General features: G+C 44.3%; 1 protein-coding gene across 1 annotated transcript in view; it reads right to left on the bottom strand.

The window, feature by feature from the left end:
* alk (ALK receptor tyrosine kinase) overlaps nt 1-12,513 on the bottom strand; it is a 290,978-nt gene that overhangs the window by 41,008 nt on the left and 237,457 nt on the right. The window contains 2 exon segments of the mRNA XM_076978386.1: nt 35-169; nt 3,854-3,979. Of these exon segments, the coding sequence (XP_076834501.1) occupies nt 35-169; nt 3,854-3,979 (261 nt within the window).

The raw sequence follows: 12,513 nt of genomic DNA, 5'->3' as shown, positions 1-12,513 counted from the left end.
ATTCAGGAATGAAGGCAGGACGGCTGCTGGGTACCGGCGGACGGGCAGCGGTTGCGGAGAGATCGGGGCAGGGACAGGCGGGCCCTCCTATTAGCACTTCTGCTCCACACAGACTGCCATCCACAATCGTCCTCTTCAAAGGTGCAGTAGCTACCGTTGAGGAACTGACCTGAGAGGACAGGTGAGACAGAAGAGCACAAAATGAGAAGAGGAAATAGAATACAAAGCACCCCAGAAGATGAGCAGAACCCGAGAGAGACTGAGATTAAGGGTGAACTGAAAATCAGGGCAAATGATTCCCAAGGCGCCGGAGGCTGTGAGCTTTGATGAAACAGACTGACCAGTCTCACACTTCTCAGAAGTAAAAGCATGAGAGGGACCTTTAGTTCAACAGAGACGTTTTTGTTTTTTTGTTTTTTTCAAATGGCGACCCGCTTTGAGGTGAGAAGAATCGCTGGGTTTAGCCCCTGCCCAAGAGGCCCTCCTTCAACTCACCCTTTGGACTGGTCTGCAAGATGCGACCCCACCCAACCCTGCAAAGAAACTGCCCACCAGGCATCAAGACGTCTGATAGGCTCCTTGTGAATATCATCAGGTATGTTGGCTTTTAAACTTTTTACCTGTATTTACATCTAAGGCACCGGGCAGGTGTTTGTCCTAGAGTGGCATACATGTTTATCAGGTTGACAGTATGTGCACTTACTGGGAACTGCATCTGTGAACAATGCTCTACTCTACCAGGTGACCTACAGCTGCAATGCAAATGCAAACAATAAACAACAAGAAGAACAAACAAACAAACAAACAAACAATACCACTGTCTACTACTGACTACTGACCTGTGTCCTATACAAACACACTAAACCCTACAATATACACAGACTGCTGACATGTGTGTCCTGTACATAACTATTGTATGAAAAAGAAAATTGACAAAATGTGGTGTCTTGCTAAAGGGTTTATCCTCTCCAAAGCCAGTAAATAAGACTCTTGCACTCTGGTTGCCTGTTGTTTAGATATGGGCAGGGGTATTATGGGAAATTAAGACACTAGGACTCAGACTACCTGTTGTTTTTGTAGGGGCAGGGCTGGATTGGGAAATTAAAAGACATACCTGCTCTCGCCGAGCTTAGCTGGACTTTTGGCAAAGTCGAGATCAGCCAGCTTAAGTCTGTGGCAGCTAATAAAAACCGCTAAAAATGGATTCCCAGTCACCCCTGTGTTTGTTTGGCCGGGGCGGCCGCCACAATCTGTTTTATAATGCTCCCACGGGGAGATCCAGTGAAGCTCTGCATATAGAACTGAGCTGTGCCCGATGAGACAGTCTGAATCAGACCTGCGGCATGTTCCAATCTCTGGAATACTGCTCAAATGCAAGCGGGCGATATTCCCAGGGGGCCTCATGGATTGGTGGTGCACACAGAGGCTGGGCAGATTCAGGCGAGCGGTGTAAAGGACTAACGCCAGGTTATGCACAAATAAATAAATAAATGCTTTAATTATCCATAATCAATAACACCTATATTTGAGTGCCATCGCATTTTCTAAGTTTTGAACTATTTTCTCTTCTGTTTGTTTTGTCCTCTAACGTAGCCGATATGCTCAAATGGAGGTTTATTGCTTCTGCTGTGCATCATTGATCTGAGAGGTAGGACTCCGGGCCTAATCACTCGCTGAGGTGAAGCCGCGCAGGACGACACTGACGACCATTAACCGGGAGAGTGTAAACACATCGACCCAGATCGGTGTCATCCTTCAGCCCAGAACAGGACCAGGAGAAGAGCTCCCAAGAAGGATGCACCAACAGGAGGGGATGCTGTCCGTCAGTGGACGTTCATCTAGAAAGATCCATTCGTCCCTACCCCTCTATTCTCTTCTTCAAAATTATCATGACAATCTCTCTGTTGTGCTTAAACTGTGTAGAAGACTTACTATTTCATAAGGTGCTGGCACCATGGAAATGCTGTGTAAATGTGCTTTGGAAGGAAGCTACTATGTATGACATATTCATAACACTCGGTCTCCAGAAACCTTAATCACAGGACTGAATGACACTTTTGTGGGTGAAATTCAGACCATTATCCATGACAAACCGTGTAAGCAACTTTTTCCCATCCTCTTTTTTACGAGCAGTGCACATTACTTCTGGTAAAGGTCACGTTTGAAAAAGACCACATTAGAAATGAATGTTAAGCAAAACAGAAGATTAATAGAAAACAGGATGTTCTGGCAAAATTAATGTCAAAATAACGACAGAAGCCACCGTAAAGATCTGTCAATGTCAGTAAAGCTAATTTGTTAATTTGCTATGGTTTATTGACAGTGACACAGTCGCAAACGTACAACATAATAAATTGTTGGCCGTGCACTTCTGAGCTGCCACTGCTGTCATATGGTGACATCAATTCAAATTGTGTCTCTTAAATATAGCAGGTCCAGCTTGTCTATAAACACCCCTCTATTCTCTATTCTTTCACCCCGTCATGAGCATCGGTGCCTGGGAGCAGGTGATGAAACCGTGCAGGGTGTCTGCAGGGTTCATAAATGATCAGTCACCTGATTACAATGTGCTCCTGCACCATTAGGCTGGGTTGCTGCACACCACGCCTCACCACTGTTAAAATGGCAATAATTAGACAAGCTAAGACGCTGAAACCGAGAAAACGGTTTGAGTAGCATAGTGGAGATAGTGGAGATGTTAGGAGTTTGTACCAACATTAGGTCTATTTAATGGCATCAAACTCTGTTGGGTTTTTTAAATAAAGTATTTAGAGCAGAGTTCAGCTTGTACACACTGGACCTTTTCCCTGTCTGTCCCCAGGCTGGACCACCTCTCCCTTGGTGTTCCAGTATCTCATGGTTTGCAGATTAAGCACTGGGTGTATCTAAGCTTAAATGCAGGGAAAAGTGTGTAGAAAACAAGGTGTGAAGACCAGTGAGTGTAGCAGAAACTAAACCCCACAGCTAGAATCTTCCAGCTTCTGGAATCATCTGGAAGTTACGCTTGGGATTCCTATCACTGACATGCACAGATACGCACAGACACGTACAGACTCATACATGTACACACACGTACAGACACACACGGACTGCATTCGGCTATACTGCGGATCTTAAAGTGCACGTTGGACAAATCCCGTGAGCGACACATGTGACAGGAGCAGAACAGATGAGATCCTTCCATGGGAAAAGAGCATCAACACAACAGAGAGAGAGAGAGAGAGAGAGAGAGAGAGAGAGAGAGAGAGAGAGAGAGAGAGAGAGAGAGAGAGAGACAGACTTAGAGATAGAGAGAGAGAGAGAGAGAGAGAGATAGAGAGAGGAGAGAGAGAGAGACAGACAGACTTAGAGATAGAGAGATAGAGAGAGAGATAGAGAGAGGTGAGAGAGTGAGAGAAGAGGGAGAGAGAGAGGGGGGGGAGATTCCTGTCCCAGACATTAACTACACAAAGCACAAACATCCCATTCTGTACACAGAGGGCAGACTCTTCACTCTGGTGTGCATTAAGAAAGAAACAGCTCATTTTTTTTTTTTGTTTTGCGGGTGCAGTGCTGACATGATTTTAGCCTTGGTAGTTTGAAGCAGTAATGCAGGAGGAGAGTGAGAATGAGAGAGGGAGTGAGATGGAGGACAGATAGAGAGAGAGAGAGAGAGAGAAAGGTATAAGTGAAAATAGATCAAAGCAGTGAGAGTGGTGGTGCGGTGGGGGCATGTGCGGTAGAGGACAGGGTGTATTATGGGAGCTCTGGGGAACGCTCTGGCTGTATTAGGGAGCCACTGCCCTTTGACCCCGGCCCTCCGTGCTCAGCCTGGCCCCAGGAGCCCGCCCGCATGTGTGGCCGCAGAACTCACGGCAGGCGTCGCCCTCATCGTCTCCCAGTGGACAATCGGGGGTGAAGTCACACATCTGGTCCAGGCTGATCTCTCTCCCCTGTCTGCAGTGATAGCGGCTCTCCAGGGTCACGTTACGAGAGCTCTCTGAATGGTGAGAGAGGAGGCAGACACACACACACACACACACACACACACACACACGCACACACATATGGTCAACACCAAGACCCTAACACATTACTACACGATTAGAAAAATCGACCTTTCAAGTACAGGTTAGGATGTAACATCAGTGACTGTCTGTGCTCCTGTGAGTTATAATACATTCAGCTCTGTGTTTGTGCTTAATGTGCTTAGCAAGTCTTTTTAAGCAGATGGCTTAGAGAGAAGGAATGTAAAGCCTCTCTGTAAAGTCATGCAGGATAACACTTAGTGTAGGTTCCTCTATAGCACCTGTGCCAAGAGCATAAATTGAGTCCCACTGGTAAAAGCCCGTGTGTACAAATACAAAGACATCAAGTAAATGTAGCATGATCAGGAGTTGAAACAGCATTGAAATAATGTATAAAACCCTTTAAAGGCAGAGTCACCATTACTTTATAGCCAGGGATAACAGAGAGGGACACTCAGCAAAGTAAATTCAACCCAGCAGGGTAAGTAGAAAAAGCGTTATCCTGTCCTATATGACATTTCACATTTAAGATATCTGAGATTTAAAATGAGACAGTGACAGTACGTATAATACAATACACACATACACACATGAATACGGCAGTGGAAACACAGTAACACACACATACACACATGAACACGGCAGTGGAAACATACATGCATACATGAACACGGCAGTGGAAACACAGTAATACACACATACACACATGAACACGGCAGTGGAAACACAGTAACACACACATACACACATGAACACGGCAGTAGAAACACAGTAATACACACATGAACACAGCAGTGGAAACACACATACACACATGAACACGGCAGTGGAAACACCCGTACACACATACACACATGAACACGGCAGTGGAAATACACATACACACATGAACACGGCAGTGGAAACACAGTAATACACACATACACACATGAACACGGCAGTGGAAACACACATACACACATGAACACGGCAGTGGAAACACAGTAACACACACATACACACATGAACACGGCAGTGGAAACACAGTAACACACACATACACACATACATGAACACGGCAGTGGAAACACAGTAACACACACATACACATATGAACACGGCAGTTGAAACACAGTAACACACACATACACACATGAACACGGCAGTGGAAACACAGTAACACACACATACACACATACATGAACACGGCAGTGGAAACACAGTAACACACACATACACATACGAACACAGCAGTGGAAACACAGTAACACACACATACACACATGAACACGGCAGTGGAAACACAGTAACACACACATACACACATGAACACGGCAGTGGAAACACAGTAACACACATACACACATGAACACGGCAGTGGAAACACAGTAATACACACATACACACATGAACACGGCGGTGGAAACACAGTAACACACACATACATACATGAACACGGCAGTGGAAACACAGTAACACACATACACACATGAACACGGCAGTGGAAACACAGTAACACACATACACACATGAACACGGCGGTGGAAACACAGTAACACACATACACACATACACACATGAACACGGCAGTGGAAACACAGTAATACACACATACACACATGAACACGGCAGTGGAAACACACTAACACACATACACACATGAACACGGCAGTGGAAACACAGTAATACACACATACACATATGAACACGGCAGTGGAAACACAGTAACACACATACACACATACACATATGAACACGGCAGTGGAAACACAGTAACACACACATACATACATGAACACGGCAGTGGAAAGACAGTAACACACATACACACATACACACATGAACACGGCAGTGGAAACACAGTAACACACATACACACATGAACACGGCAGTGGAAACACAGTAACACACATACACACATGAACACGGCAGTGGAAACACAGTAATACACACATACACATATGAACACGGCAGTGGAAACACAGTAACACACATACACACATGAACACGGCAGTGGAAACACAGTAACACACACATACATACATGAACACGGCAGTGGAAACACAGTAACACACACATACACACATGAACACGGCAGTGGAAACACAGTAACACACACATACACATATGAACACGGCAGTGGAAACACAGTAATACACACATACACACATGAACACGGCGGTGGAAACACAGTAATACACACATGAACACGGCAGTGGAAACACAGTAACACACATACACACATGAACACGGCAGTGGAAACACAGTAACACACATACACACATGAACACGGCAGTGGAAACACAGTAACACACATACACACATACACACATGAACACGGCAGTGGAAACACAGTAACACACACATACATACATGAACACGGCAGTGGAAACATACATGCATACATACAGAGGCGGTCTTTGCATAGAGGCGTGGCTAGGCAACTGCCTTGGGCCCCTCCCACTGCAGCCCACTGTAGGGCCCCCCCTGACTAGCTAACTTATTTCTCACATATTAATGTTGATGGGTCCCCTAGCTAAATTCGCCTTGAGCCCCCAAATTGCTAAGTCCGCCACTGCATACATGAACACGGCAGTGAAAACATACAGGAACACGGCAGTGAAAACATACATATATCTCTTTTTTTCCTTTTTGCATATTTGCATATGGATCATTACATCATGTGCAGTAGGGAAGCCATAAACAGTGACCCAGATGGGTAAAACGAGGCAGCCATGTGCCCATCTGATGGCATCAGAAAGTGTTCCGCCATGCTGCTGGGAGTTTGCATATCTATGCAAATGGGAAAATGTCAGACGGCCGTCTGCAGCTGTACAAACGGACGTCTCACCTGGGTGCTCTTCAGCGCAGAAGAGAGCACCCAGGCAGAGAGCTCAAAGATCCACCAACTCAGGTGGGAATCACATTACTAAAAAAGAAAAACAGACAAGTGAATTCATCATGGATCACTAGCGTGATGCCTCCTGCCCTTGATCTCCCACACGCCAGTCCTGCTAAGCAGGAGATGAAAGGAGGACTACTGTCTGTCCATCTCTCTCTCTCTCTCTCTCTCTCTCTGTCCATCTCTCTGTCTCTGTCCATCTCTCCCTCTCTCTTTCTCTGCCCATTTCTCTCTCTCTCTCTCTCTCTCTCTCTCTCTCTCTCTCTCTCTCTCTCTCTCTCTCTCTCTCTCTCTCGCAACTCTGCCACTTCAACTCATTAACACTCCTAAGCTTTCCTCGTGAAACACTAACAAATGAGCAGGAGAGCCATTACAAGTTGGCACAAATAATATTTCCTAAATGTAAGTTTTGCACAAATCACATTGCTTCACTCCTCTTGTTCACTGAACATGCCTGGAGCTCATTCTGCTTCTCTCTTCTAATTGTCTCTCTTTCTTCTTTTTCATCCCCCTCTCTCTCCCTCCATCTCTCTCCCTCTATCCCTCTCTCTCTTTATCCCTCTCTCTCACTCTCCCTTCATCTCTCTCCCCCTCTTTCTCTCTATCTCTCTCCCTCTATCTCTCTCCCTCTCTTTCCCTCTATCCCTCTCCCTCCCTTTCCCTCTATCCCTCTCCCTCTTTATCCCTCTCTCTCACTCTCCCTTCATCTCTCTCCCCCCTCTCTCTCTCCATCTCTATCCCTCCATCTCTCTCTCTCTCTCTCTCTCTCTCTCTCTCTCTCTCTTTCTCTCTCATATTGGTCCTTCAGGCTGCAGCAACATTTACATTTGAGTGAGCAAGACCCATCAGCTCATGTAATCGCCATGGTAATTAATGATCCTACTTCACAGCCCAGCATGCCATGCTGGGCGAAAGAAGAAGTGAAAAACACACCTCTCAACAGCTTATGAGGGAAGAAAAGACAACACAGTCCAAACAACAAACAAAGTCATGAAGGAGCAGGTGTGATAGTGAAGCCTCACACCAGTTCACAAGACTGTGGATACTGGCGTGAGAAGACACAGAGGCTCATATTTGAGTAAAACGCGTCAGTGAAAATGAATGAATGAGTAAATAAAGCAATAACAAAAACAACAAAACAATTTTGCATCAGCATCACAGTGTTGTGTTTGCTGTGTGGCATTCAGACATGACCCAGTGTCTCCCCGTCCCAGGCTGGGGGAGGACAGGGTTTGGGGACATGGCACAGACATTCGGTCCCTTTCGGTCCCTAACGTGTCGGACCCACACATTACGGAGTGAAGAGGTGAAGACCGAAGCCACCCTGCCCCTCAGCGTGATGTACACAGGTGGAGCGGGTCGGTGCGAGACCTGCACATGACGCTGCCACGAAGAACATCCCGCCACACCGGCCAACAGCTGCTATGCCTCTCATCACCAGCAGGGGGGGTTAAGCAGTCACATTGCAATATGTGAAGCTCAAATTAGAAACAGCACATCACAGCCAGGCATTACGGCATTTTAAAAGGGGCAATAAAACAGAGAAGCCTGCAGGTGATTACGGAAACGATTCTGAATCATGACAAGGCGTTAAAGAAACACATGTTCATCGGCATATGATGTGATACTACGTGCAATTTTGCCCTCTAAGAGTCCGTTACGTTATTAAAAGCATCACATCACAACTATAAAAAAGACCTGCATATAAGTCTGAACCAGTTTTTTAATGCAGCTTTCTAGTTTCTTGGCTTATTTTTGGGCCAATAGCTGAAAGAGACTCTCGGAGGTCACATGCCCTTTCAATCTCGGTAGCATTTTTGAGACCTAAAGTTTATCCGAAGATTACCTTCTCTCCTCAGCAACGTGGAATAATATTTGGCAGAATGAAATTGCTCTGAACACTGCTAGGAAGGTCAGAAAGAAGAAAACCCATAATGTGACGTACAGTACCACGTCAGCCTATAATAGACCCCTATCTTGGCGTCAGGTCCGTGTGACACTGTGTGTCTCTGTGTTGCGTTTAGTTTGCTTTTGTTTTAATGTGTCACCATGTGCTCTTGTGTTATCCCCACATTTGATGCCACGGCCTCCTTGTTATCTCATTGCTCATTGTTCAGCGCTTGTTATGATCTTTATTAGCGTCTATATTAAATCTCATTCCTCCCTCGTAGTTCTTCCCTGACCGAATGATTGACTGAATATGACCCTAAGTTCAGATGTACTGTTCCCACACCATCTAACATTCCTAAGGGTTTGTCAAGCACTGTTAATATATATATTGTTTATGCTGTATATTATTTATATATTGTTATTTGTGTTTTTATTTCAGTTCATTAAGTGCTTTTTTGGAGACTTGTGCCCACATCACAACCTTTTTTTCCCACACTTGACTCATCACAGCATGACCAACCACCGAGAGAGGCAGCGAGTCTCATTAGTAGGGCTCTTCACAGGGGTGTGATTTTGGTTGGGCCTTCCTGATGATAAAGAGCAGACAACTGAGAGGGGGGGGGCACCTGCTCATGCTGTGGTTGTGGGGTTTCTGAAGGAGCACCCCGTCACGCCTCGCAAAGCTCGCAACAAGAGGAAAAGGGAAACCTGGTCTGAAAACCTGGTTTTGTTGCAGGATTTCAGGGCTCTTCAGCTGGACCTACAGAGGACTGAACGCTTCTCCTTAGACCTCCACCTGGGCAGTCAGGAGGACTCTACAGGGAGTTCTGAAGTTCACACCATCGATTCCCTTTCATGGGAATGACGAGCACGAGTGAGGCACACCTGAAGCCCATTAGTGAGCCTCCTGATGGGCTCTTCTCTGAAGGCTGACGGCCCGAGGGCAGACGTCTTCTCCAGTGCTCCGACGTGCTCCTCCGTGTCCACCACGGTGTCCACCACCTGCCTCCTGCATGCCAGCGACTGCACCATCCCGTGTGTCCAGCAGGGCGCCTCATCCTCCATCGGGTGCTCCACCCACCTCCACCCCAGGCGTAGCCCCTGTCCAGCGACTCATGGTCTTATTTTAACATTCGACTGGATGCGTTTTCTGAATGACACTGTATGTTAAAATGCTGTCAGCAGTAAAGGTTCAAACTCTGGATCACCAGTATTTCTCTATACATCACACAGGATGCATGTGCACATTCAACACTGGTTAATGTACCACTGATTGTCTTGATTTTGCATGAAAATCCATAGACAAAGGTTACCATTTTGTGCCTATTGCTAGGACTTTTCTGCTAGTTTTAATGCGCTTCCAAAATATCTGCAGTTGGACTATAGTGGAATTAATTAGTATTACACTCCAGCCTTAGACACTCAGGCTAAAGGCTCTTCTTTGTTTGCACTGAAAATGTTAAATTATGAGTAGGTAAAAACCTGCAGGTAAATTGAAATTATATTTGGCATTATAACTGTTGGTAATAACTTAAGTCTCTCCACAAACCTTTCAAATCGTGTAGAAAAAAATCTCAATCTTGATGGAGTCGTCTCTTAAGTTTGACAAACAAATATATTTGATCGTGAAGAGCAGATTTTATCAGCTGATGCGTATCGCGAAATTGACATCAGTCCTTTCATTTAATGATCTGAAACTAGTTTTACATGATTTTATTGCTACATGCCTCGATTACTGTGATCCTCTCTCTAGGGGAATCAATCAGTTCTTACTTTCCCATCAGCAAACTGTCCAGAAAGCATCTGCAACACTCCTCGCTGTGACAGAGAAGAGAGAGATCGCTTCTTTACATCGTTACATCTTTACCACCACTCTCTGCAATGTTTAGAATCAAATTTAAAATTGTACTGTTTGTGTGTACAGCGTTATTTGTTCTTGGCCCACGGTTTGACACACAACTTCACTCTCTGGGCTGGTACTGCCGTTCTGCTAATAAAATGCTGCTGATGGTCCCATGCACACTCTCAAAAACATGTGTGAGTGTGTATTTATACACACTGTGGAGGATGCGTGTAGAAGTGAGGTCTGTAGGAACCATGGGTAGAGCTAAATCAAGGGTTTTCAATTTTAAACTATTTGTTTTGGTTAATTAAGTTATTTTATTTTAAGGTTGTTTTTTTATCCTGGTTCATTTATTTTATTTTATGCTATTGTATTACATTGTTTTTTATTGCTGTGTTACTTTGATACTGCTGTTTTAGTGGGGATTTTTTTGGCTACTATATAATCTTTAATCAGTTCAACTATAATATGTAATCTAGAATCTATAATAATCTATAAGTATAACTCTATAATAAGTACAATTTTAGTTTTGAAATTTACTTATTCCATTAACTTTTTATTACCAATCAAATAAAAATTGATTAACTGATTGAGCTGATCTGAGCTATTTGTTACCTGATTTAACCTTTTCGACTGACCCAATTAATTTAAAAAGATTATTGCAAATGCCATGAAGTTTCTAATAAGTACACTGCACACAGCAATACTAATACTAATACTGTATTGCTAAGAGGGAGTGCTATTGCCACATTTACTCAACTTTGCAGTCAGAACACAAACACACACACACTAGTGATTACTAGGGGGCTGTGGATCACACATGCCCAGAGCAGTGGGCAGCCCTAGCCCGGTGCCCAGGGAGCAGTTGGGGTTAGGTGCCTTGCTTAAGGGCACCTCAGTCATGACCTCAGGCCTGGGAATCAAACCCACAACTCTCTGGTCACAAGATCAGCTCCCTAACCACCAGACCATGACTGCCCCGTATATTATATTATATTGAATACTAAATACTTCAGTGTAACAGCACAATCTCGAGGGTGATGCTGCTTTTATGCAAAAGTTCTACATGTATTTGTTATACCAGACTAACAGTCATACAACATTATGATGTTGTTGTTTATATATTTTGACTCCATCAACACAAACACTTTAGCAACTGGTACTGAACTGTTGATACAACGCAAATGCAACACAAGCTTTTTTCTGTACTCTACATATATATATATATATATATATATATATATATATATATATATATATATATATATAGAGAGAGAGAGAGAGAGAGAGAGAGAGAGAGAGAGATTTGGACAGAGGTCCTTTATCAGCTGTGTATCAGAACATTCATTCATGGGTTTCTAAAGCTGCCTTAGCAACAACTGGCTGTAAGAACAGATATGTCATTACTACAGTGTCCATTGGTATTAAAATGCCTTCACACTGGGAATGACACATCCTTAATCCTTAATTAAGGTGTTCAACAATGCGATCGTCAAGTCTGCTCTAGGTTTCTAATGCTGATTACATCTCTTGCGAGTGACAACTCCTGCTGCGGTGCTTGAGGCTGTATGAGTGAAAAATATTGATTCTGTGGTGTCAGTTACTTTAGTGGTTGTGTTACTGTAATACATTTCTATGTGGCACATCTAGATCGGTTGCAGACTACGGTAACGCAGTTGAATTCACAATGGTCAATTATATCGCTCTTGACGAGCATGTTACTGTGTGCTGTTGTTACAGTGGAGAATCCTTATACAGGGACATGGTCTCTACATCATCCTGGAGGATCCTGAAGTGTTGAGGTATATTAGCCCCTGTTTTATCTGTGCCTCCACTCTCTGAACAGGTAAAACAGAAGCAGAATCTGTGACTTCCTTTGGAAAACCACAGTG

Source organism: Brachyhypopomus gauderio, chromosome 17 (genome assembly GCF_052324685.1).
Source record: "Brachyhypopomus gauderio isolate BG-103 chromosome 17, BGAUD_0.2, whole genome shotgun sequence".
NCBI lineage: Eukaryota > Metazoa > Chordata > Actinopteri > Gymnotiformes > Hypopomidae > Brachyhypopomus > Brachyhypopomus gauderio.
Note: the sequence above shows the minus strand (reverse complement) of the source record. Positions and strands in the feature narration are given on the sequence as shown.